The 27387-nt window shown below is 48.1% G+C and overlaps 1 protein-coding gene across 8 annotated transcripts in view; it reads left to right on the plus strand.

Moving 5' to 3' along the window:
• The window catches only part of DAPK1 (death associated protein kinase 1), a 188760-nt gene that overhangs the window by 155405 nt on the left and 5968 nt on the right, over nt 1–27387 (plus strand). For all 8 annotated transcript variants that reach the window (XM_019423488.2, XM_019423481.2, XM_019423480.2 and 5 more), the window contains 5 exons: nt 11794–12016; nt 19313–19501; nt 21387–21584; nt 22767–22905; nt 24317–24437. In XM_019423488.2, coding sequence (XP_019279033.1) covers nt 11794–12016; nt 19313–19501; nt 21387–21584; nt 22767–22905; nt 24317–24437 — 870 coding nt within the window. The remainder of the gene's footprint in view (nt 1–11793; nt 12017–19312; nt 19502–21386; nt 21585–22766; nt 22906–24316; nt 24438–27387) is intronic.

The following is a 27387-nucleotide window of genomic DNA, read 5'->3' on the forward strand; positions in this document are numbered from 1 at the left end:
TTGACCACTAAAATATTTCTGAAGAGGTTTTAGTAACAAAAGTTCAGTGCTTAGGATGTTGCAGGGTTTCAAAGCAGAAGATAAATTATACATATGCACATTATAATCTCTCCTGTATACATAGAAATACATAGAAAATATTAACAGTGGTATTTTGGTAACTAACATTTCCTTCTGTAAACATTACTATATTTTTTCCAAATTCCTTATAATATAGGTGACCTTAAATAATACAGATTTGAACCGTACAAAGTCCACCTCTATGCACGTTTTTTAAATAAAGACAGTACAGTGCTGTGAATCTATTTTCTCTTCCTTATGATTTTCTTACATTTCCTTTTCTTTCACTTACTTTATTGTAAGAATATAGTCCATGGTCCATATAAACATACAAAATATGTGTTAATCACCCGTTTATGTTATCAGTAAGACTTCCAGTCAACAGTGGAGTGTTATTAGTAGTTAAGTTTGGGGGGGGTCAAAAATATATCTAGATTTTCAACTGTGTGGGGGTCCAGCACCCCTAATCCCTGTGTTATTCAAGGGCCAACTATAATCATGTAGTAATTTTTCAAAGACAGACTTTCTAGAAATAAATAATAATTCAGTTGATTTAAGTGCTCAATGGAAAGGGATTATCGAAAATAAGCTTGGGGTATCCCATAGATGTCCTGCCCCATATGAATTGGAAAGTGAGGGGGTGCCTGGGTGGCTCGGTCGATTAAGCAACTGACTCTTGGTCTTGGCTCAAGTCATGATCTCACAGTTTATGGGATCAAGCCCTGATCAGGCTTTGAGCTGGCAGCTTGGAGCCTGCTTGGGATTGTGTCTCCCTCTCTCTCTGCCCTTTCCTCAGTCTCTCTCTCTTAAATAAATATATATTAAAAAAGAAAAAAAACAAATTGGAAGTGTCCTGGGAGGGATGATCACCTCTCACCCTCCACAGCTACTGAGAGTCTGAATTTTCATAGTGGTCCCAGGGTCCTGGCCGTGGGGCGGGGGAGGGGACATGGGTGCAGTAATTTCCTTCCCAGCCTTGGAGTTGAGCTGGGAGAGATCATTCTTCTTCACACCTTTGTGCTTCGGAGTCTGTGAGCTGGCTGCAAAGGCAGTAGGAAGATGACCCGTGAAAACAGATGTCCCTGGCCACTGCAGGGATTCAATGTGCCCTTCCTTCTGGAAATTCCAGAAAGAGAAGTCTGGAAAAATGTTCTTAGCCTTACTCAGATGTTCTTTTTTTTTTAATCTTTAAAAAATGTTTTTTGTTTATATATTTCTTTTGAGAGAGAGAATGCAAGCAGGGCCAGGGCAGAGAGAGAGCGAATCCCAAGCAGGCTCCACATTGTCAGCACAGAGCCCAGCGCGGGGCTTGAACTCACAAATCGTGAGATCATGACCTGAGCTGAAATGGAAAGAGTCAGAGGCCCAACTGACTGAGTCACCCAGGCACCCCTAGCCTTACTCACATGTTCTTACAGGAAATGCATGCGTTAAATGTAGACATTGTTTTCTCCCACTCTGCACTGCCATGCACTGTCTCACTGTGGAGGAGAATTTGGACTAGAAAAACAAGGGAAAGTGTTTTGTTTACAAGCAGAAAGAGAGGGGGTGGAGCCTGGGAGTCACTATCAGCAGATCAACCAGGAACTTGCCCACAAAGTCTCCTAATCTCCAAATTCCCTTAAAGTAAAGCAGTGTGTCAGTCAGCACATGGAAGAATGGAACAGTCTGGAACACAACAACCGGCTGGATTGGCTCAGTGTTTGCGACCTTTGACTCTGGGTGGACTTTATAGCAAGGTGCCCTGCATTTGAGTGCAGAGCCTATGTTTATAGGTGACATGTCACAAGAGAAGGGTGGTTGTAAGTCGATCACTCATTGTAGTATCCATCAACAGCAAAAAGAAACTGACCTGAAATCTGGCCTTGGCAACTCACTTGATGAGGACACAGTTTTACTGTGAATTGTTAGATCTCTCTTACAGTCCACTGGTGGAGAGGAAAGTTTCGTTAGGCTGAACACCTCACGGATCAGGGATTCTCAGGCTTCCCACATTCCACGGAGGAGGGTTCTCACCCATGCGGGGTGCCACCACCCGAATCTGAGCCCTAGTGACGTCCCTGCCGCGTGTAGAGGGCTCAGCGGTCACGGTGGGCCGCGTTCCTCACAGTGAAGCCTCTGGCGAATCTTTCTGGGCCTGGAGTGCTGCTTACCATCTCAGAGACTTCTCACAGAGCTGCGACCCTGGGATGGGACAGACACTCATTTTTAAGCAGAAATCAGTGGCAAACCATGATCCCCGCCTGTCTGGTGGGTCACCTGGGGAGACATCCTCTTCGGACAAGGTGACACAGCTTTTCCTTGGGCTGTGCCGTGTTTAACACACAGGAAAGGTCCATTCTTTTGTTTTAAAATGGATGGCCACACTGGGTGCAAAGCCGGAAGTTATTGTGGTGACAGGTCTGAAACAGTGAGTAAAGCCCAGACCAAAGTACATGAAGGACAGGCTCTCCAGTGACAGCAGAGAGGGATCAGACTGAGGGGCTTAAAAGTATTTTCTCCCTTAATCTGATCCCAGATTTCCTGCCATGTGCTTACGTTGCTTTTATGATTAGAAATACAAATACAGGGAAGCTCGTATGGTGATCCTGCCAACCCTGTGTGCCCAGGGGAGGCGGTAGGCTGTCTTCCAGTCTAGAATCTTTAAATCATGGTAGGTGCGTTCTTGCACTGTCCCGGTTTCGGATTTCCTTTATTTTCTCCCACCAATTGGCGCCCTTGTGTTTTGGTGCCTAGCTTTTTATTTATTTATATAAATAAATATATATTTATTTATAATATTTATAAATATATATATAAATAATATATATATTAAATATATAAATTTATATAAATTTATATATTTTATATAAATATATATATTTTTTACATATATATTTTTTATTTTTTGTTTTTTTATTTTTTTTCAATATGTGAAATTTATTGTCAAATTGGTTTCCATACAACACCCAGTGCTCATCCCAAAAGGTGCCCTCCTCAATACCCATCACCCACTTTCCCCTCCCTCCCGCCCCCCATCAACCCTCAGTTTGTTCTCAGTTTATTTATTTATTTATTTATTTATTTATTTATTTTTTCAATATATGAAATTTATTGTCAAATTGGTTTCCATACAACACCCTGTGCTCATCCCAACAGGTACCCTCCTCAATACCCATCACCCACCCTCCCCTCCCTCCCACCCCCCATCAACCCTCAGTTTGTTCTCAGTTTTTAAGAGTCTCTTATGCTTTGGCTCTCTCCCACTCTAACCTCTTTTTTTTTTTCCTTCTCCTCCCCCATGGGTTTCTGTTAAGTTTCTCAGGATCCACATAAGAGTGAAAACATATGGTATTTGTCTTTCTCTGTACGGCTTATTTCACTTAGCATAATACTCTCCAGTTCCATCCACGTTGCTACAAAGGGCCATATTTCCAACTCCACACCCGAAAAACAACCCAGTGAACAAATGGGCAGAAAACATGAATAGACACTTGTCTAAAGAAGACATCCGGATGGCCAACAGGCACATGAAAAGATGCTCAACGTTGCTCCTCATCACGGAAATACAAATCAAAACCACACTCAGATATCATCTCACGCCAGTCAGAGTGGCCAAAATGAACAAATCAGGAGACTATAGATGCTGGAGAGGATGTGGAGAAACGGGAACCCTCTTGAACTGTTGGTGGGAATCCAAACTGGTGCAGCCACTCTGGAAAGCAGTGTGGAGGTTCCTCAAAAAATTAAAAATAGACCTACCCTATGACCCAGCAATAGCACTGCTAAGAATTTACCCAAGGGATACAGGAGTACTGATGCATAGGGGCACTTGTACCCCAATGTTTATAGCAGCACTCTCAACAATAGCCAAATTATGGAAAGAGCCTAAATGTCCATCAACTGATGAATGGATAAAGAAATTGTGGTTTATATACACAATGGAGTACTACGTGGCAGTGAGAAGGGTGCCTAGCTTTTTAAAAGACAGATGGGAGAGAGAATATTCCAATGTTCTGATATTTCTGATATTCTGATATTTTGCCATTATCCTGGGATTTTTCTCTAAGGAGAGGTCAGCGCAAAAAAAGTCATTTTAATACCTGTGATCAAAGGACATCATCCCTGTTAGTGCCCAGAGTCCACAGAAAGATTCCTCTCTCTTTTTGCTTTGAGAGGCAAAATATAAACTGATGGCTGGGTGCACAGACTCAGGAGTCAGATGGCCTGGGTTCAAATCCCAACACTGCTGTTTTCTGGCTCAGGAAATAGAAACCTGCTTAGCTTCAGTTTCCTGTTTGTCAAATGGGGTAATTGTAGATCTGCCTGACAGTATGGTGATGATGTAAATGTTGTCTTTACACCAGTGTCTGCACACAGTAAGCACCGTGTGTTTGCTGTTGTTTCTGGTAGCCTGCAAACCAATCTCTGAGTCCCGGGGAAACATAAGAATTTCCCTGTGGTGGCCCCTCCTGTGACCCAGCACCCAGGAGCAGATGTGGGAGTGTCAACAAGGCAAGTGGGCCCCCTTGAGAGCCAGCGTTACAACAGCCATCATTCAACCGTCCATGTGTGGCAGGTGCTGTGATTTTACAACATCCCAAAGATGGAGACGTTCCTGCAGGAAAGCGGGGCTCAGTGAGGCTACGCAAATGCTCATCAGTGCAGCACCCAGAGTCAGTCCTGAAATAAGATGTCCTGTGGCCTTCAGTGGGCTCCGGGCTTCAGTGCCAACTCCTCACCAGCTGCGGGACAGGGGTCTTTCCCCGTGTTGAGCTCACCCGCTGTGCGGTGAGCCCCGATCTCCTTCCAGGGGTCCCCACGGCCTGCTCCCTTCAGCGGAGTCTCCTGGACTCCGTGTTCACTGAGACCCATGATTTGTTTGCCACAGTCATTCCCTCAGAAGGCTCTAGACTCAGCTTCCTGATGAGGCAGAAAGGGAGGAGTTGGCTGCCCCGTATTTCTAACCACATTCGTGTCTTTTAAAATAAATATATTTTCAAATAAGTAACTGCCTGGAATTGGGGACACCCAGTCCCGGAATCTGGTTCTTGAAAGTGGTTGAGGCATCACAGGAGCGACCCTGGAGAAGATGTCAGTAAGGACTTGTGGTAGGTTGTCAGGAGGAGTAGGTGATACCTTCAGAGAAGCCAAGACAGTAGATGTATTTGCAGTTATAAGTCGGGTCCCTGGAGGAGAGTGAGCACACCAGGATCCGCGGATAAGGGAAAGGAAGAGGGCAATCTCTACATAGGAGCATCGTGTCACCAATTTCCTTTCCATGTCATTTTTTCTTGATGTTCCCAGTCTTTCTCACCAGGGTGCAGTGGGCAGTTTGGGGTGGTGGGACTTCCTGTCCTTACAAGATAAGAGGACCCCCAAGCAGCTCCAGTCATCTTGGCCCCTCCCCCATTCATTGTGAAATAAAAAACTGCACATTTCCTGACACCCCTGGGAGAGAACCATCCTCTGTAAGACCCCCCTCCCTGTGGATCCTAAACACATTCATGGGGATAAGTCTGTATCTGCACAGCAGGGGGGTGGCCTTGAAATAGGTTTCCAAGTAGACCAAATTAGCAACAGAAATGCCCCCTTGAATTCACATCTAATCAGTTGACAAGCCTAGGAACAGATTTTTAAAGGTTTGCTGGGGAAGCCAGGGGCTTCCTGTTCCAGAAATAAAACCTAAGTCATCTTGTTGACCTGCAGGGGGCAGCAGAGGACTGGCCAGAGCACAGCGAGAGGCTACTTGGGTCCTCAGACAGCTCAGGGGGGCTGACCCTGAAGAGATGAGACCTTGCAGCCAGTGCATCTGGGCAGGGTGGGGGTGGGGGTGGCCAGGCCAGAGCTTGTGGGGAAAGGAAGAACCCGGGACAGGCCTGAGCTGGGCGAGGTGTGCTGTGACCCAGTTCACCACCAAGTGATTGGGGGGCAGCCGTGTGCGGGAGCCTCTGGTGCCCCCCGCAGAGCCCACCACATGTGTCTCTTCCCACCTGCGTGTTCAGTGCCCTCACACTGGGGGGCTTGATTGTCCTTCCAATTAGATTTTAATAAGCTGGCATTAAAATAGTTGCTGTTCTTACACCTAAGATGAGACAGTGAAGAAAGGTGCCTGGGAATATTTTGGAAAATAGGATAAAGTGTAGAATTTACCCAGAATTTAAAATTCAGCACAAGGAAACTACATTTGCATAATTAAGACTTGCTGCTCCTTCCCTGCTGGGTCTAATTGCATCCTGCCATGTGGGGAAAGCCACATCACCTCCCTGTGCTCTTATCTGGCTTTCCCAGATTTCAGATGGTCTTCCCTGTCAATCTGCTGATGTTTAGTCATCTTTGCTGATGGGAAAGTGGAGCTAAATTGCCAGGGGTAAAGGTGCAGGAAGAAAGTTAGCTAGAAACCAGGATTCCCCAGGGCATCAAAGAGCAATGCAGTTACCAAATAATATTCATTTAAAAGATATTCACAGTGTCTAGATATGCTAAGAACTATTCTAGGCACAGGAGAGACCACAGTGAACAAAAGAAGCAAAAGTCAGCCAAAAAACGAATAAAGAAAAATACCAGATGGGGTAAGTCAGGGGTTGGCAAACAATGGCCTCCCAGCCAAAGTGGGTCCACCACCTGTTTTTGTAAATAAAGCTTTATTGGAACACAGCCACACCCATTGACTTTCTACTATCTATGGCCGGTTTCTGGGTACATGACAATCATAGGAGAGACCACCTGGCCCTTTATAGAAGGATCGTTGCCCCTGCTGTAAGTGCAGGGATTCAAACAGGGTGAAATTAGAGAAGGGAGGGGAGTTACTTTCCACCCACTCTGCTGGTGACATTTAAACCAACACATGAAAGATTGGAGAGGGGAGGCAACCAGAGAAGGTGGTGGGGAGGAAGCAGAGAGAAAAGTGAGTGCAAAGGGCCTGGGGCAGTAAAAAGCTGGGTGGGTGTGTCCCAGAAAACAAAAAGGAGAGGGATGGGCCTGCACCAGGACTTGAGCTTGGTGGTCTGGGAGAGAATGGTGACTGATCAGAGAGGTAGGCAGCTTTACAAACCTAGGTCAGGAGACTGGGTTTGGTCCAGTTGTGTTCAGCAGGTGGGAGCAAAATCTGACTCTCATTTTGGGACTTGCCCTCTGACTGCCCCGACAGAGACCAGGTAGGAAGTGGTCTTGGGAGCCAGGTGAGATATGACGGCACTTGGATGGGGTTTTCCAGGCTCAGTTACACTGTGACCCATGGGCAGGAGTGCAGATGGAGGGTGCCCATCCCTGGGTAAATATTTAAAGTGTAAAGTTAACAAAAGCAAATGGGGAAATAGTCCATGTTGTGCCTCCTACTTACAAAATACACCTTCTGACCACCTGGAAGGCAGGACTGGTTCAGAATTCTGATCCTCACGTTCCCTGCTGCTTTCCCCACCTCTCCCCAAGCCTGGCAGACTCACCTGCTAGAGGCTCACCGCCATGGCCACCCCAGTCCTCACCTCTGCACTAACCACAGGAGAATATTCCAAGGCAGGAGCCAGAATTTAGGAAACACGGTAGTCCTTGGTGTTAATGCAGGAAGGTCTGATGAGGCGGGGCTTTGTGGCCACCAGGGCACAGGTGGCCTTGGATCTCCTGGTAGGTAGAGACCACAGAGGGACTTGTGTGCTCCCTCCAAAGAAATCGGTGTTCTCCCACCTTCAGAGCTGTGGGGCGGGGGGAGGGGGGGCAAACTCACTGTCTTCCTCAGGCCCTCTCTGCGTCAGAACCACAGTCAGCCTTGGAGAGCACGCCTGTCTGGTGATGGCAGCTGCCTTCCCTGGGACACTGCTCTAGGCCCCAACAGTCTTTGTGCCGCCGCCTACTGGTGACAAGAGAAAATGCGCCACCCACCTGCAGTCCGGGAGAGATTTCAGCACCTTCTGTTGTACTTCTGCATCAAAATCGGTTGTGTTCAGATTCTCCAAGGCTCTTAGTGAGCAAGAGGAGGGATTATCCTGCAGGACCAGGTTGGGTCTCCTTAGAAAGGAGAAGACTCATATTTTGCTTTCTTGCCTTATGGCAGATCTGTCCATCTTGATGGGGAGCTGTTTCCAAACTTGTCTTCTTTCCAAAGAGAAGGTGAAGGGTGGATGAGGCAGTCCCAGCACAGCCAGTGGGTGGGGAAGCAGGGAGAACCCCTGGCAAGGGCATCATGGGGGAGCAGCGTGGGGTATACAAGGAATGTCATTGGGAGCATTTGAGTGTCCCTGGGTCAGATTTGGGGGTTAGAAGGAAAACGTGAGGCATGGCTCACCTTATCACACCGGTATCCCAGAGCCTGTGTGTAGGGACATACTCAACAGGATTCTTGCCAAAGCAGGCCAGGTGATCAGATATAGGGGAGAGGTGAGAAATTTCATCACGTAGGAAGGAGTGGGATTTTTACTAAACTGACTGAACAGGATTCTTGCTAAAAGTAAACTAACTTGGCCAAGGACAGGGCAAGACACAGAGAACCTTGACTAGAGTTAGGACCAAGTGAGAGTTTTCATCCCTGCCTGCCTCTGTTCTTGGTCTGGCCGGGGAAGCAGCAAACACATTACCTGCAGCTTCTAGCCCCCCAATACCCTGCATGGAATTTAAAGGAGTGAACTGTAGTCATTTGAGGGCAGCACTGAGCAAAGCATATACATGACTTCCCTCAGCTGCCCTGGAGCAAGCCAAAGAAACTTCTGGAAGTTTGCTGGGGCTGCAGCAGTGTGCCATGGTTACCAAGCCTCTAGGTCTTCAGACTGCAAGGGCCTGAGGGACTCAGGCAGAGGGGACACACATACCCTCAATCTGGCACACAGGGCATGTGATGGCCAAAGTCAAGGTGCCAAGATCAGAAGTGCACAAAGCAGAAAAGGGCCACAAACCAACTAATTGCACACTGTCCCTGGGAGCCGGTGGTTGGATTACAGCCAGAAGCAGGTTTTCTGCCTTTCCCCTGTCACAGGAGAAGAGGACACTGGTGTCCTCAAAAGAATCTTATGTTAGTAAGCTGTGTGTTACAAAATAAGTGGAGAATGTTCTATTCCCCTTGGTGAGATACTCCTAGTGGATGGTGATGCTCACAGGACATGGTGACTGCAGTTTAGATGCTTCCTGTGCAGGGGAAGGGAGTGCCAGGGACTGATTGGAAAGGAAGGGGAAAGGGCAGTCTTTGAAGGTTAAATTAGAGGGTTGGGAGGCAGATTTGCTTCTGGGGTCAAGGGCTTATCTGTAACACTACATGGCATCAGGGAGAGATCCAGCTAGCACCCCATCTCTTCCCGCCTGGTGGGCAGCTCTGGGATGAGTGACTGTCACAACAGAACGTCTTCAGCCTCTGCACTGACTTGGGTCACAATTCAGGGGTCCCCCAGCCCTTTCCCTCCCCTGCAGGGCTTTGTGTCTGAACCTATTGGAATTTGCGGCTAAGGGAGAAGCTAGAATAAGGACAGCGTCAAGTTCTACAGAGCACTGGGCAGGGGGAGGAGTTCACAGATGACAAGTACCTGCACAGATTATGTTAAATGTGAATGGAATGGCCTCCCTGTGACATACCAGAGACATCAAAGGGAATATCTATAGTGAAATATAATGTGTTGCAGTGTATAAATGCTGGGGCCCAGGGCATGAGGGTTGTAGTGAAATTGGCAGGTATGGGGACCCGTGCACGGTCACTATGAAGTGCCTGCAGACACCCGTGCATCCTGGAGTGCTGGGATGGCACGCGGACACTGTAGCAGCTTGTCTACCTGATTTTCGCAAGTGAGGGTAGGAGCTCGTGAGGGTTTTTTTTACCAATTTATTAAGGATTTGCATTCTTGGAAACCTCAACTATTGAGATAACACACTCTCCAAAACAGGCTGGGTCATATGTGGCATGCAGTTAAGCCTAAGGTCATGTAATCATAAGCAAGTTTTTCTCTTAAATAAATGCTCAGCAGACTCAGCGCTCAGGTGGACCCAGGGAGTTGTTACCGTCCAGGACATGTGTAAACGTGTGTGGACACATAGCACCCACATCCACGAGCACCCCCAACATCAAGAACTGAAAACGTAGCGCCCATTCCCACCGTGCCCACTAGGAGGCAGTGTTGCCATGTGGAGAAGGAAGGTCAGGGTCACACAGAGAAAATGGGGAAGGAGTGGAGTCTGACAGGTGAGCCTGCTGGGTGGTCAGTGGAAGAAGCCACCGTGGCTCAGCGGGAAGAGGCCAGCAGGACATCCCCCCTCCCGGGATGAGAGCTGGAAGCAGTGTCTGCCAGGCCTGAGACCACAGGAGACTAAAAGCAGGCAGTTCCCTCTGAGAGGCTCCTGCAGGTCCCCCTGAGTCCTGTCATTTCTACACACCCCTTTATTGAGCACCTCCCTGCCAGGTGCTGGGGACACGACTTTCTCCTCAAGTTGGCTCCCAGTTGAGGGGGAAGATCATCCCACCACACCCTACAGTCTAGCGGGGTCATGATGGAGAACCCCACCTGGGCTGGAGCCTCCTGGGGAGGAACGTTCTGGAAGAGAACCCAGTAAAAGCGGTCCCCCCGGATGTATGGAAGTTAGCAGGTTAAAGCGGAGGGACCATCCTGGGTCGGGGAAGGACCCTGAGCCTGCACCCCACACTCCAACAGGCCCCTGTTCTGGGGCCAGGATCAGGCTGGGGGTGGGAAAGCAGGCTGGCTGTGAGGGTGGATGGAGCCAGGGCGGCGAGAGCCGTGCCTGACTGTGCAGGTGTCCAGGTGGGCTCTCTGGATGCACAGAACACCTGCCCACACTGTCCTATCAAAGTGCTCTTGTTGTCTTTGGTGTCAGTGTTCACGTGTCTCTGTGTCTCCAGGACATGGATCTGGGTCGGGTCTACACCTTCCTGTTCCCTGCACTTTGCTCAGCCCATGGGGGCCTCCATAAATGTGTGCTGATGAGCGAGTGAGTGAGTGAATGTGTGAATTATCCTGCTTCTCTCTGCAGGGCTGAGAGAGGACAGTGGGAAGGTTACGGGGTCCCCAGCCCCACCACAGCATCATGTATGTACTTCCTGATGCCCCTTCTCAGCATCTGGTGCCATCATGGTGTTGTGAGGGAACGGGGCCCCTCCACACAAAGGAGCAGGGGTCCCTGGCCACTCTTGATGGGCTGACCCTGGTTCCCCTTTAAATTGATGGCTTCACAGGAATTACTTCACCCCATTTCTTGTGCACCAAAATGCCATGGACATGGGCACCTCCCTGATGACAGAAAGCTCACCAGTGGTTGCCAGAACCCGGGCAGGGAAAGGCGGTGACTGGTTATAGCTACAGAGCTTCCTTAGGGGGTGGAAATGCTCTGGATCCCAATGCAGTGCTGGTTGTACACATTGTATATGCAGTAAAGCCTCGGAACTTCCAGACCACTCAGAAAGCCTTCCAGACCACTCGGAAATGGTCAATTACGTGTTATGTGCACTGTACATGAATCTTTTTTATAGATACCATGGGACAGAATAAAACGTCTGCAACACAGGTAAGCGTCGCAGACCAGGGTACAAACTTCCAGGGGTAAAATAAGTAAATGCCAGGATGTGCTGTACAGGATGGGACCACAATTCATAATACTGTATTGCATATTTAAAAGTTCCCAAGTGAGTAGCTCTTAAACCTTCTCATCACAAGAGAACTCTGAGGAAGGACACGGCGAGAGTTCCTAACTGTAAGAGTCGGCATTGGCTGTTTGCTCAGAGCCTTCTCTTTCTCTGTGGCTAATTCGCCCCTTTTCATCTGTGTGCAGGATACGCACCGAGGACTCTTCATCCAGCAGCTGCGGCCCACACAGAACCTCCAATCCAGAATCAAACTGAAGCTGTTCGGCCACTCAGGCTCGGGGAAGACCACCCTGGTGGAGTCTCTCAAGTGTGGGCTGCTGAGAAGCTTCTTCAGAAGACGCCGGCCCAGACTTTCCTCTGCCAGCTCCGCCAGGTTCCCGCCCTCACCCCTGGCATCCAAACCAGCAGGTAGGCGCCTCCTCCCCTGCCCCTGCCTCTCCACTAGGTGCTTGCTTTTGTGCTTGTCTCCTGTCACGGTCTAGGAGGAGTGCTAGCTTTGTGTTGGGTTACCTGGCCTGGGGTGACCAGATCTCACTGTCTTGGTGGCTTTAGGTGTTACTCTACCCCGGCTGTGGGCCATGTGTTGGCCTGCTGGTGCAGATGCCCCAGTAATAGCAAGGACGGGGCCTCACCAAAGTCATGGTCACAGACACAAAGATCCAGACTGCAAATGCGTGGATCACAGAATGGTGTCGTGTTCTACTCTAAAATGGGTAATGAGGTGAATTGTATGCTATGTGCAATTTATGTGAATGTATTTTAAATGCAATGGGACAGAATAAAACATATCTGCTACATGGGTAAAAATACAGACCAGGGTACCCGGCCCTTGAAGACACAAGTCACATGAACAAATACAGGTTCCAGATTGTGCACGTCGAATATTGGCCCCAAGATGGGTTCTCCCCCTTAGGCTTTCTTTTTGGAATGCTGGGCACACCCAGTGACTCAGGAACACAGCAACAAAATTCGGTTCCATCCCTGTGCGACTCCAAGTAGGTTGGTGGTTTCGAAAGGCTCCCTAAGGATTTTGCGGTTGGTCCATCCACTCACACGCAGCCTGATTGGGGGAGTCCCGTTTTGCAAAGGTAAGAATATAACCCTTCACAGAGTTTCCTCACTCTCCATTTTGTGCAGGGATTCAGTTTCTACACATGATATTACAAGGTGTCTCATCAGTCCCCCCACATTGAAAACAGCGGTTTTACCGTTTTGTTTCTACGCAGTCTCTCTGTCCATGAAGAGGAGTGTCTGGGGAGCATTCGTCAGGGCTGGGGGACAGTTGACTGAGATTTACACGCCCTTTCAACTTCTTTACTGTGAACAGCAGTGGAGTTACAAGCAGGCGCTGAGATAATAACCACAATGGATTTATAATTAGTATGACTACAGTGTCGCTCACACCTATTGCTTGTGCTTTCTGAGCACCGAGTGTGTGCCAGGCACTGGACAAAATGTGGTACGTGTGACACCTCCTTTGATCCACACGACAGCCTGCAGGGTATTTAACTGAGGTCCTGAGGGGTCAAATGGGCTGCCCGGTGTCACACAGCTGGCATTCTTGATGTGTCTGACTCCCGAGCCAGTGCTTAGGGACGATGCTTACAACTCCGTCTGGAGTATAAGGGCATTTCAGACACACATTTTCCCATTGTCTCCCATAATTTGGGCTCAGTTTGTAAGATGGGTTTCACCTTGTCTGAAGCCAGTAGTTTTCCAGATTTAATGATTAGGTTCAGCCTCTGTGTGTGAACCACGCCCTTGTTTGTGAGTGTGTATCTGTGTGTGAGAGAGGGAAAGGGGGAGAGACAGAGATAAAGACAAAGACCTCTATTTAGACCTGGGATCTGCAATGTCTGTGAGTCCTCTTTGGGTATGAAGATTATGCCCTATAAGCCCATGAGCTGAACTGAACCAGCCACAGATTCTATCTCCTGTGCATCCCTCACCTCTCCGAAGCAATGTCTCCACTCATCTTCCACATCTGGAAGAATCTGGAAGTAGATCCTTGATAAAACGCGCCTCAGGAAGGCTGCATTATCAGCCAGGGTCACGGTGCTATAGCAGCGTCCTCCAGGCAGCGCCGAGGGAGACTTGGTCGTGGGGCTCGGTCACAGAAGGTTCTGTGGAGGACGAAGTCTGCTCTGGACCAGAGAAGCCACTTGGCCGCAGTCGGCAGAGACACAGAGGGTCTTCCTCTGTTTAGAATTGTTCAGAGCTGTCTCTCCAGTCCGAACCCTCAAGTTTCTGTCAAGATAACAGGTTAGTGGGGTCAGGCTTCCCCCACAGAGCTGCTAGGAGGTAATCACTGCTTGCTGTTGTGTCCCACGTGACTCAGTTCTTTAGAATCTTCCTGGTGCCCTGGCGTCGATGCTGGTTTTGCCACCAGAAGCAGCTGAAGGGAGGGACCATCACGTGGTAGTCCCTTCTCCTAGGAGCGGGCGGCTTTGTTCTCTCAGGAGGCACAGGTCTGCTCTCCCTGGTCACTCATGTGAAAGAAAGTCCCCTTGGGGATTCGCAAGATTGAAGAAAGTGGCAGATGCTGGAAAGACACAAGAGCAGGCCAAGGGGACACCACAAGGAGATCCAGCTGACAAAGTGGCTGCCCCTTGGGGAGACCGCAGTAAAACCTAGAAGCAAGAAAGAGTGGAGAGCGGCCTGTGGTTGACCGCCTCTGTGCTGACCTGGGTTCAGGTGGCGCACATATGTCATCTCACTGGATTCTCACGAACCTACTTTAGAGAGAAGTAACCTGGGCCTCAGAGACATAATGTGTGTCTAAAGCAGAGGCTGAAACCCAGCTATATGTGATACAAGAGACGGGGAGGAGGAAAATTGGATTTACTGCTGACATTCAGAACTCATTCACCAAGAAATTTGGATACGGGGCTCTTTGTGGAAAATTGGAAGCTCTGGGTACACTGATTCACATCCCCGATATCGGATATAAATGTTCCACGCAAGTGCATTCATATCTCGCAGACAGCAGGGAGCTGGTTCGTGTTAACAACTTGGCCCTTTCCGAGGTCATCTCCTGAATATGCTGGAGGTCGGGGGCTGACACCAGCCAGAAAGCCAAGACCAGGGGACATGTCTGCCACCCCTGTCTGCAGGCACTCAGGTCACTTGGTCCCTACCCCATGCTGCGTGGTCTGGCCACCACACATACACTCGCTCTGTGGCCAGCTGAGTATCACAGCTGTGGCATGTGGGGCTGCAGGAGGAAGGAGATGACCCAGAGCAGAGGGGGAGCGAGTGTCCAGGAGCCACCCTGCAGGGGCCGCTGCCTGCTGTCCCCAGAGAAAAACAAGTGGGAAGAAGTGTCTTTTTCATTTCCTTTTTAAATTAGATTCAAGTTACTTAACATACTGTGTAGTATTGGTTCCAGGAGTAGAACTTAGTGATTCATCACTTACGTGTAACACTCACTGCTCATCCCAACAAGTGCCCTCCTTAAAGCCCATCCCCCATTTAGTCCATCCCCCCACTCACCTCCCCTCCATAATCCTCAGTGTGTTCTCTGTATTTAAGAACAAACTCCAGGGTCGCCTGGGTGGCTCAGTCGGTTGACATCTGACTTCGGCTCAGGTCATGATCTCACAGTTCGTGGGTTCGAGCCCTGCATTGGGCTCTGTGCTGACAGCTCAGAGCCTGGAGCCTGCTTCAGATTCTGTGTCCCCCTCTCTCTCTGCCCCACCCCTGCTTGTACTCTGTCTCTGTCTTTCAAAAATGAATACACATAAAAAAATCTTTTTTAAAAAGAACAAACTCTCAGGGTTTGCTTCCTTCTTTGTTTTTCTTATTTTATTTTTTCTTCCTTTCCCCTATGCTCATTTGTTTTGTTTCTTAAATTCCACATATAGGGAAATCATATATTTGTCTTTCTCTTTTTGACTTATTTTGCTGAGCATAATACACTGTAGTTCTATTCACATAGTTGCAAATTGCAAGACTTCATTCTTTGTCATTGCCAAGTAGTATTCCATTGTATATATAAACCACATCTTCTTTATCCATTCGTCAGTTGATGGACATTTGGGCTGTTTCCATAATTTGGCTGTTGTTGATAGTGCTGCTGTAAACATTGGGGTACATGTGCCCCTTCAAATCAGCATTTTTGAATCCTTTGGATAAATACCTAGTAATGCAATTGGTGGGTCATGAGGTAATTCTATTTTTAATTTTTTGAGGACCTCCATACCATTTTCCAGAGTGGCTGCACAAGTTTGCATTCCCACCAACAGGGCAAAAGTGTTCCCCTTTCTCTGCATCTTCACCAACACCTGTTGTTTCCTGTGTTGTTCATTTTAGCCATTCTGACAGGTGTGAGGTGGTATCTCATTGTGGTGATTTGTATTTCCCTGATGATGAGTAATGTTGAGCATCTTTCATGTGTTCATGAGCCATCTGGATGTGTTATTTGGGAAAGTGTCTATTCATGTCTTCTTCCCTTTTCTTCAGTGGATTATTTGTTTTTTTGGGGTGTTGAGTTTGATAAGTTCTTTATATTTTGGATACTAACCCTTTATGTGATCTGTCATTTGCAAATATCTTCTCCCATTCCATTGGTTGTTTTTTAGTTTTGTTGATTGTTTCCTTCGCAGAAGCTTTTTATCTTGATGAGGTCCCAGTCCTTCGCAGAAGCTTTTTATCTTGATGAAGTCCCAGTAGTTCATTTTTGCTTTTTCCCTTGCCTCTCGAGACACATCTAGTAAGAAGTTGCTGCTGCTGAGGTCAAAGAGGATGCTTCCTGTTTTCTCCTCAGGGATTTTGATGGCTTCCTGTCTTACATTTAGGTCGTTCATCCGTTTTGAGTTTATTTTTGTGTATGGTGTAAGAAAGCGGTCCAGGTTCATTCTTCTGCATGTTGCTGTCCAGTTCTCCAAACACCATTTGCTGAAGAGGCTGTCCTTCTTCCATTGGATATTCTTTCCTGCTTTGTTGAGGATTAGTTGGCCATACATTTGTGGGTCTATTTCTGGGTTCTCTATTCTGTTCCATTGATCTATGTGTCTGTTTTTGTGCCAGTATCGTACTGTCTGGATGATTACAGCTTTGTAATGCATTTTGAAGTCTGGAATTGTGGTGCCTCCAACTTTGGTTTTATTTTTTAAGATTGATTATTGGGGGTCTTTTCTGGTTCCATACAAATTTTAGAATTATTTGTTCTAGCTCTGTGAAGAATGCTGGTGTTATTTTGATAGGGGGTCCATTGAATATGTAGATTGCTTTGGGTGGTATTGACATTTTAACAATATTTATTCTTTCAACCCATGAACATGGAATGTTCTTCCATTTCTTTGTGTCTTCTTCAATTTCTTTCATAAACTTTCTTTAGTTTTCAGTGTACAGACTTTTTACCCCTTTGATTAGTTTTATTCCTAGTATCTTACAGTTTTTGATGCAATTATAAATGACATTGATTCCTTGATTTCTTCTTCTGATGATTCATTATTGGTGTGTAGAAATGTAACAGATTTCTGTACATCGATCTTATATCCTGCGACTTTGCTAAAGTTGTGTATCAATTCAAGCAGTTTGTGGAGTCTTTTAGGGTTTTCCACATAGAGTATCATGTCCTCTGTGAAGAATGTAAGTTTGACTTCTTCCTTGCTGATTTGGATGCTCCTTATTTCTTTTTGTTGTCTGATTGTTGAGGCTAGGACTTCCAATACTATGTTCAATGACAGTGATGAGAGTGGACATCCCTGTCATGTTCCTGACCTTAAGGAGAAAGCTCTCAGCTTTTCCCCATTGAGGATGATATTAGCTGTGGGTCTTTCTTATATGGCCTTTATGATGTTGAGGTATGTTCCTTCTATCCCTACTTTCTTGAGGGTTTAAAAAAATTTTTAAATGTATATTTATTTATCTTGAGAGAGCGAGCCAGGGAGGGGCAGAGAGAGGGGGAGAGAGAATCCCAAGCAGGCTTTGCACTGCCAGTGAAGAGCCCAACACAGGGCTCGACCTCATGAACTGTAAGATCATGACGTGAGCTGAAATCAAGAGTCCAGTGCTTACAGCTGAGCCACCCAGATGCCCCTTTGAGAGTTTTTATCAAGAAAGGATGCCATATTTTCTCAGATGCTTTTTCTACATCTGTTGAGAGGCTCATGTGGTTCTTATCCTTTCTTTTATTAATCTGTGGTGTATCACGTTGATTGATTTGGGGGTATTGAACAAGCCCTGCATCCCAGGAATAAATCCACTTGATTGTGGTGAATTCTTTAAATGTATTGTTGGATTTGATTGGCTAGTATCTTGTTGAGAATTTTTGCGACCGTGTTCATCAGGGAAATTGGTCTGTAATTCTCCTTTGTAGTGGGGCCTTTGGTTTTGGAACCAAGGTAATGCAGGCCTCATAGAATGAGTTTGGAAGTTTTCCTTCCATTTCTATTTTTTGGTGTAGTTTCAAAAGAATAGGCATTAAAATGTTAGGTAGAATTCCCCTGGGAAGCCATCTGGCCCTGGACTCTTGTTTTCTGGGAGATTTCTGATTACTGATTCAATTTCTTTACTGGTTGTGGGTCTGTTCAAATTTTCTATTTCTTCCTGTTTCAGTTTTGGTAGCTTATATGGGTCTTCTGACCTTCTCCGTCAGGCCTGCCCTGCCACTTTTCACCACTAGAGGTCAGCAGTTAGCAAAAAGTCATGTTTTCTTTCTATGATTTCAATATATCCCCGTGAAATTATTTTTTTAAGTTTATTTATTTATTTTGAGAGAGAGAAGGAGAGAGAGCAGGGGAAGGGCAAACAGGGAGGGGCAGAGAATCCCAAGCAGGCTCCATGCTGTCACCATAGAGCCAGATGTGGGGCTTGATACCAGGAATAGTGAGACCATTACCTGAGCCCAAGTCGCTTAACCAACTGAACGACCCAGGCACCCCCCCACCATGAAATTATTATTTTAAAAATATTGTATAAAAACTCTTTCCTAATGAAAACTCACCGAGGTGTACCAATGCCTACCTTTTACCAAGTCCTGTCAGCTCTCCCTGGAGAATCCTAGCCTGCCACTGTGTAGAATCTATTTGCAGTCAACCTAACACCATCTCATGTACCAAGTGGTACCGCTTTATCTGCATCTGTCAGGGGCCAGGTGGGGACATTAATGGAAGGACAGTGTCCTGGACAAAAGTCAGGGGATCATTCTAGAGACAGTGAAGCATCCAAGTCCTGGAACAGAAGGAAGCCGTTACCTCCCTTCGGGCTGTAAAGACAAGAGGAAGAAATCGTGTTCCTGGGAAAGCTGGACCCCAGGGGTAAAGCTGCTCTGGTGTCTAGGGTCACAGACACACAACTGGAATCAGAGAAGCAGCTGGGAGTGATGGGGGCGGGGTGGGGGGGCGGGGGGGGAGACGCCTGGGCCTTCTCTCCCTGCAGCCTGTCCAGGGCCTTCCGTTGGTTGACCCCAACCAGAAGCCAAGTGGCCGGGGGACCCCAGAGATGCAGCCCATGGGGTCTGTCTCTGGGGCCCAGAGCAGCTCAGGAAAGGCATGTGGGAGGTGCAGCAGCCAGAACGAATCCAGGCAACATCCCTGAACCGCTGCCGCATAGCACACGGGAGGGGTCCACACAGCCCAGCAGGGGGTGGGGACGAAAGAGTGTCGTGTCGTGGGAAGGGGCAAGGCATGGCGAGGTGGGAGGGGCTCATGCACACACGCCGCCCTGGGCGGGGTCTCACTGCCTCCTCTCCTCCTGCAGGCTCCGTGAGCATCAGCAACCTGTACCCGGGCTGTGAGCACGTGAGCGTCAGGAGCCGCAGCATGATGTTCGAGCCCGGTCTCACCAGGGGGACCCTAGAGGTGGTGGTGGCCCCGCCCCAGCACCCGCACTGCGCGGCCGATGACCAGTCCACCAAGGCCATCGACATCCAGAACGCCTATCTGAACGGTACAGTAGCCCGCCCACCGTACCGGGGAGCGCGCCCAGAGTCCCTTTGCCCGGACTGTAAATCACCGCCCCCCCAGGGGGCCTCTCCCGCTGCATGTGTCACAGCCCCATGAAGGACAGAGGAAGAGCCGCACAAAGTGACCTTGGGATGACCCAGTGAAGCATGGCTGGTCAATACCCCTAGTGAAACCAGACACCCTGCTGTCCTGGGCACCTAGCAAAGCCCCAGGCACACAGTAGGTGCTTAATAAATGACTGCTGAGTAAATCAATACATTTTCTAGGCAGAGCCAAACATCCACTTGGATGAGAAAACTTATAAAATGTAATCCCATTAGCAGTTTGACAAATGCAAGTATGAGAAGAGTGATTCTTGAATACATCTCCACTCATGGCTGATGCTATGATACAGGCCAGGCAGTTTTTTCCCACAGGCAAAATTTCAAGTGCTGTCAATCATTTCCAAGGGGGTGAAGCTTTAAATGTTACCAGGGAAGGTTTACTATCTCCATCAACCACTGAATCCTTGGTGCTGTACCTTCCGAGCTCCCAGGAACCCCAGTTGGGCCCATGTCACTTGAACACCAGCTTCTGCCCTGTTGAGACGCAGTTTAGAGCAGGGATCAAGCATTTTCTTCGAGACTCATCTGTGAAGAGTGTATGAGCCGATGTTCATTCGAGTGCCTGGTAGAGTGGCACAGGGGAGGCGCTCAGAAAATGGCAATCGGGAGCATCTTCACGGAGGTTCTGCTGGCCCTAGTGAGGTGGCATTGAAGTCCATGGGCATTGTGCTATCCTAAAAGCTGAGTGCTCTCCGAGGTCCCGGAGCTGAGTTGGCATGCTTCATAGGGAGAGGAGAAGTGTGTCCTCAGCACCCCACAAGCCTTCACCCAGCTCCTCCATAACTCCCTCCTGCCCCAGGTCTGGCTCTCAGTGCTCCCCATTCTCAGAGGACTCAAGCCCGTGTTCCAGAACCTCTCACACCAAGGTCTCAGCTGCCAGACTTAGAGAGTCCTGTCCCCAGGAGTGTGTGTGCTCCTAGAGGGGGCTCCAGAAGAGCCACAGATCTTCCAAATTGTTGACTACAGAATTTCTGGCCCAAAATAAGCACTGAGGGTAGAATTAGGGAAAGAGAGCCTGAAATCCTACAACATAAGTGGTCCTGCCATGTCCCCCCAGAGGCTGGTGGGTGGGTGGTCACTGTCTTGCTGGGGTGTGGCCATGTAGGGGTGGGGCGGTCCTGTGTCTGGATGGTCACTGCAAGGTGCCAGGTCCCTCAGGAAGTGCAGTCAGAGTCTCACCCACAGACACTTCTACAAAAACCCTCTGCACCCACACTCAGGTATGTGGGAGCAGCTGCCCCCCACGCTGGGTGACCTCACGGACCCCCACCTCCTCACGCTTTCGCCCACATCCTTCAGGTGCAGAACTGCGAATCAACTGTTGTGTCTTTCCCCTGTGCAGGCAGCCTGCTGGCTCCTGACCCACCTGAATAGGTCACTAACTCACCTGTGGAAGGGGAACGTGGTCATCACTAAGCCAGAATTAAGTTACATGTCGTAGTGACTTTTATGTTCAACGTCGTATACCCTGTCATGTTCCAAAAATAATTTATACGTATGTGAGGATATGGAATCTTATCATGTACGTTCTCTGTGTGAGTTTGTTGACGGGGAACCCAAGGCGGCATCTTGCCCTGACTCCTTCCTTGTGAGGAGGAATCCCTGGGGGGAGAGATGGAATGCACGTGTCTCCGAAGATGCAAAGATAAACAGGTCGATGCTACGGACATCACTCTTTCCCTTGGTGGTCACTAAGGTGCAAGCAAAATGGTGATTGGCACTTGTTGGTACTGTTTCAGATAGTAATCTTCATTCTGTCTGTAGGAGTTGGTGATTTCAGTGTGTGGGAATTCTCTGGAAATCCAGTGTACTTCTGCTGTTATGACTATTTCGCTGCAAATGATCCCACATCCATCCACGTCATCGTTTTCAGTCTGGAAGAACCCTACGAGATCCAGTTGAACCAAGTGATTTTCTGGCTGAATTTCCTGAAGTCTCTTGTGCCGGTTGAAGAACCCATAGGTAAGCCAGCACGTCCTGGTGGAGAGTGCCCTTCCCGTGGGCCGCTCAGCCACTTGGGGGATCTACAGCTCGGGGCTAACAGTGAGGCTTCCTTGGTCGCTGCTTCCTGTGACAAGATTCCCACTCTGGACGTTTCTGCAGGGAATTGTTGCATGATTGCATTCTCCTGCCTCAGAGACCAAGTCTGAGGGATTTCTTGAGAGCTGTTTCTCGCTTTCTTCCTACACTTTAGAGCTGTGGTCACTTTTGTTGGGTAGAGTTGGACTCCTCCCAGAGATGGCCTCTGTGTCTCTCTACCTAATGATACGTAATTAATAAGCAGAATTAACCCCCTTCGTTCTGTGGTTCCATCCAGAACGGAAGGGTCCATATTGAGTGAAGGCATTATCTTAACTTTATTCCTAGAGCAGAAAATAGCGTGGAATACGATTTTGTTCCTTTGTACAAAACAGAGGGAGGGGCGCCTGGGTGGCTCAGTCAGTTGAGCGTCTGACTTCGGCTCAGGTCATGATCTCCTGATTCGTGAGTTCGAGCCCTGCATCTGGCTCTGTGCTGACAGCTCAGAGCCTGGAGCCTGCTTAGGATTCTGTATCTCCCTCTTTCTCTGCCCCTCCTACCTCCCCCTGTCAAAAATAAATAAACATTAAAATTTTTTTTAAAAAAAACAGAATTGGGCAGCCTTTCATGGTGGAAACACAACTGGGCTATCAATTTTTTTTTTTTTTGAAATTCCTATAAAAGTCAAATAAGTGGGCTTACCCCCCTCAGGGTCCATCCACTCTGCCTCTATTTCTCATTCTTTCTGGTGTTTTCTTTCCAAAACACTCTCCCCACAAGAGACTGTGTGCACCACCACAGGCCCTGTTTTGGACATTTCTGGGTGTAGCTGCACTCACAGAACTTTCTAGGTCTTAGGTGCCTTTGCTCAGAGCCAGATTTCCTCTCACTGGACAAGCAGGGCCACTTGGGGGGACATCTGAGAAGCTGCCTTGAGTTCTGTGGTCAGTGCTGGTCCACTTCTGAGCTGCCCTCCCCGAGGACCAGGAAACCCACTCTTGGCTGGGCCAGGGCCTTCTTGAGGTGACCCTGCACGGCAGGCTGGCCAGCACGCCCTGCCTTACCTGCCTTGGAGACAACCAGGAAGGACAACCCGCCTGTGAAATGTCTGTTCTCTGCCCTCAGCCTTTGGTGGCAAGCTGAAGAACCCGCTCCACGTCGTGCTGGTGGCCACCCACGCCGACATCATGAACGTGCCTCGGCCGGCTGGAGGCGAGTTCGGGTACGACAAGGACACGTCCTTGCTCAAGGAGATCAGGAACAGGTGAGGGCGCCGCTGGGGACAGGGGCCATCTCACAGAGCTCACGGACACCGGAGGAAGGAATCAAGGGTCTCCTTTGCTTGGTTGGCTTTGTGGCGTAGATTTCATTTTTTATCAAAACGCTGAAAACACAACAAATGAAACCAAAGTAAAGGCCACGGGATGTAAAACAACAGACTTATCACCTCCTTCCTCACCTCCAGGTACCACTGCCCGGGGGACCTTCTGTTAGGAGTTGCATGCGTCAGTTCTCAGCTTTGTGGAGGCAATTATAATCGACAAATCATATTTTAAGATACTTGAAGTGCGTGTCGCGGCGATCTCATGCACGTTATGAGAGGACGCGCCCGTCTAGTTAGTTAGCACATCTGTCACCTCACATGTTTCTCTGTCTTTGCTTTTTATTTATTTTTTGGTGAGAATGGTTTTTGTTTTTTGTTTTTTTGAGACTTCAAAACTGATCATGTATTGAGTCACTAAAAGTAGGCAATAAATCCGTCCCCCGCCCCCTGGTAAGAAATTTCCACAGGCGTGGCAGAAGTTTGAATTCTGGGTGAGAATGTTTAAGTTCAACCCTTAGCAAGTGTTAGTCGTATAATACAGTGGCATCGACTGTTGTCACCATGCCTGACACAGATGCGCGGTTCTTTTTGTTGTGTTGGCTCTCAGTTCCTCTGATGACTGTCATCTTACCACCAAGCAGTACTTCTCAAAGTCTAAGTTGCCACTCACCAGGGGCTCGTGACAGTCACCTGGGGGTCCTGACCTAGTCACGAAAGTGGGATGGACAGGAGGGGAAAATACCAGAGTGCCTTTCCTGGCAAGCATTTATGGAAAACTTTTGTTTCACTGAGCAGTATGAATGTGCATGGGTCACGGTGTAGAAACGTGTGGTTTTACTTCATGTTTGGCCAAAAAACGTTGAAGCTGCATCTCTATATAATCCGCCAGTAACACAAACTATTGGTTTATCTACTGCAGACACTTCCCTGTTGTCCTCCTGATAGGAAAAAGAAGGCTCATGCTAGTATTTTCCATTGAGGGAGTGGCCTTCATGCCTACCCTCTGCTCTTACCCGTCCCTCTGTAGTGGCCTCCGTCCTCCCAGCATCTGAGGTGAGGGCATGGGCCTCACCTGTGCTGCATCAGGGGACCTGAAGTCTTCCCATACTGTGTCGCTGCCAATTTGTGCAACCTGAGCCACCCCCCCACCCCCATCCGCAGGACTGGGAGCTCAGGGGTCCCAGGCCTCACACCACCGTAATATGACGAGCCAGTGGACAGTGGGGAGGGGGCAGCCTCTGCAAAGTCACCAGGACATTCTGGCTTCAGATCAGCTATACGGGAGCCTCGTGTCCATGGTGACACCTGGTGAGACCGCATCACCCTGATGAGGCCACTGCCCTTCCCTTAGGTTTGGGAACGATCTTCACATTTCAAACAAGCTGTTTGTTCTGGATGCTGGTGCATCGGGCTCTAAGGACATGAAGGTACTGCGAAGTCACCTGCAAGACATTCGGAGCCAGATTGTCTCGGTGAGTGTGCTGGAGAGCCTGTGGTTCCACCTTTGCCCAGACCATCCAGTCACCCCGGAGCTGGCCTCTTCGTGCTCCTCTTGGTTAGATTCGGTTCTCAGGGGACCCAGCACGAGGCGGATGCATGGCTGTGTTTGTGTCCCACTGGTCTACAACAAGGAACGAAAAGTGAGAAGCAAGGACGTGGCTGGGAGATGAGGGAAGTTAGGAGCGAGGGCCCCACCTTAGAGCATATGGGATTCTGACGGTGTTAATGGTTAGTTTATAAGTGACATTGCCTTTTACAAATCATAAAAACTGCCCAGAAGTGAGTTACTGTGAAATGCTTAGAAAATGCAGAACAATAGAAGAACCGTCACCAGCAAGATTTGTTGAAGGACATAAAGTAATAGATACTCAAACGAGCTGGAATGTGCTTGTGGAGGGCAAGATCTTACTCAACGTTTCGTTTTCGCAAGTTATATAAACTTAGTCCGGTACCGGCCAGCAACTCATGGGAATGAGGAAATTGGATGTTTTGTCTTAAAATTTCAGCGGAAGGATAAATAAGGCATATTGTAAAGGCTGTGTAACTAATAAATCCAAAATCAAGAAACCAATAGATGGAATAGATTAGTGAATACAGAAGTAAAGCACAACATCTGCAGAAATTTAATAGAAAACAAAGGTGTTATTTCAGTTTGGGGGAAGATGTTTATTTCATCAGTGATCTGACACGACTGGCTATTAGTCTAGAATGAAGTGAGATTGAATTCTTTTCACTACAAATCCCCAGAATAGATTGTGGGTGGATTCAAACATATAAATGTAAAAAAGAAAAAAAAAAAAAAAACCAGCAGTATCTTGAACGTGTATTTATTTTTTTTTTTAATTTTTTTTTTCAACGTTTTTTATTTATTTTTGGGACAGAGAGAGACAGAGCATGAATGGGGGAGGGGCAGAGAGAGAGGGAGACACAGAATCGGAAACAGGCTCCAGGCTCCGAGCCATCAGCCCAGAGCCTGACGCGGGGCTCGAACTCACGGACCGCGAGATCGTGACCTGGCTGAAGTCGGACGCTTAACCGACTGCGCCACCCAGGCGCCCCGAACGTGTATTTAAAATAACTTGATAGTGCTTTGGAAAACCCTTTAGGCAATATCGAGGACCCTAGAAGTTTTTGCAGAAAATATACCTATTTGACATTACAAAAGCTAAAATTTCTTTTCTGGCAAATAAACTCCATAAACAAAGTTAAAAGGAGAAATCGGCTGGAAAAATTACTCTCAGTGCCTCTGACACGTAAAAGGTTTCTAATCTATGATATTCAAAAAGTTCTCCCCAACTGATGAGAAAGGATAAACACCCCCAAGGGCAAAATGTTCCCTGGAAAGTTCCTGCTGCCCCAGCCTGCGTGTAGATGAGGAGGCTGTGTCCATCCCTCCCTGGGTGGGGAGTGGCCCTTCCAGTTACAGCTTACTCCTTCTCTGCTGGGAAATGCCCCCATTCACAGCACCAGGCTCCAGTTCCAGACGTGCTTTTGGAATCTTCAAGAAAACTCTGGGCTCTCCTGAAGCCTGCCTGGCCCCTGCCTTCTGATGGGGGCCCCACTATGGCATAGAGGGTGAGTGGGGAGTAGTCTGGGGGAGCTCAGAGGAAGCCAGTCGCAGAGAGCAGTGGCCAGTGATCTGGGACAGAGGTCTGTGAAGGACCAGCACCTCCCCACCTGGTGGTGGTGGCGTTAGGGCCTCTATGATAGGCTGTAGGGGTTCCCTGAAGTTTTGAGCTGAGGTGTGGTGAGATTGTCTGCTTCCCAACCCCAACCCTCAATTCCTGAGGCCAAGCAGGCAGAACCCACCACAGACTGCCTTTATCCTTGGGAACTTTGTTTTAGAAACAGGGAGTGGAATTCAGCTGACATAAAGGTGGGATTCGAGAAGAGACTGCCTGGTTAATGATGTAGAGCAGCGGTTGGTTTTGTTTTTGTTTTTGTTTTTAATTAGGATGGTGTGCGGATTATATGGGCCTGTCACATAGATGATTTATTTAATCAAATTAAAAGATTAAAAACCTATTTCAAGGGTGGTGAGGGGATGGGCAAAATGGATGAAGGCGGGTGGGAGATACAGCCTTCCAGTTGTGGAATGAATAGGTCACAGGGATAAAAGGCACAGCATAGGGAATCTAGTCAATGGCATTGTAATAGTGGGAGGTGCCATAGCTACACTTGTGGTGAGGCCAGCATAGCCTACGGACTTGTCCAATCACTGTGTTGCATGCCTGAAACGCATGTAACCTTGCATGTCAACTATACTCAAATAAGAATTTTAACAAATTACGAAAAAAGAAAGCTGTTTCAAGCCAATTACCAAGAATTAGTCTAATTTGAAATAGTATTTCCACAGCAATCCTACAAATACTTAATATACTGGTAAAAACTCACTACAGTATTGCTGATGACAGTTCATCTCTTTTCCTCTTCCTTTGCTCATAAAATTAACCATCATCTGGCTGAAACAGTCACTCCAGAGGAGGGGGGAGGGGGCGCACAACTTTAGGAGTTGGGGAACACTGTGATTGAGTCCAAGAGCATTATTGTGAAGCCTCACCACCTGTTTAATTATTAGCAATAGAAATGAAAGCATCCACGGGGTGCCCGGGTGGCTCAGTGGGCTAAGCGTCCGACTTCGGCTCAGGTCATGATCTCCCAGTTCATGAGTTCAAGCCCCGCGTCGGGCTCTGTGCTGATAGCTCTGAGCCTGCAGCCTGCTTTGGGTTCTGTGTCTTGCTTTCTCTCTGCCCCTCCCCCATGCACACTGTGTCTGTCTCTCAAAAATAAACAAACGTTAAAAAAAAGGGAAGAAGAAATGAAAGCATCCATACCATTTTACCCTTGCAAATGGATTTTGCTTAGAGGCAACACTTTAACAAAAGAACCGCCCAGTACCCAACCAAAAAGCACTAACTCATC

This window comes from Panthera pardus, unplaced genomic scaffold, assembly GCF_024362965.1.
Source record: "Panthera pardus isolate Hobbes unplaced genomic scaffold, ASM2436296v1 HiC_scaffold_20, whole genome shotgun sequence".
In the NCBI taxonomy this organism is placed as follows: Eukaryota; Metazoa; Chordata; class Mammalia; order Carnivora; family Felidae; genus Panthera; species Panthera pardus.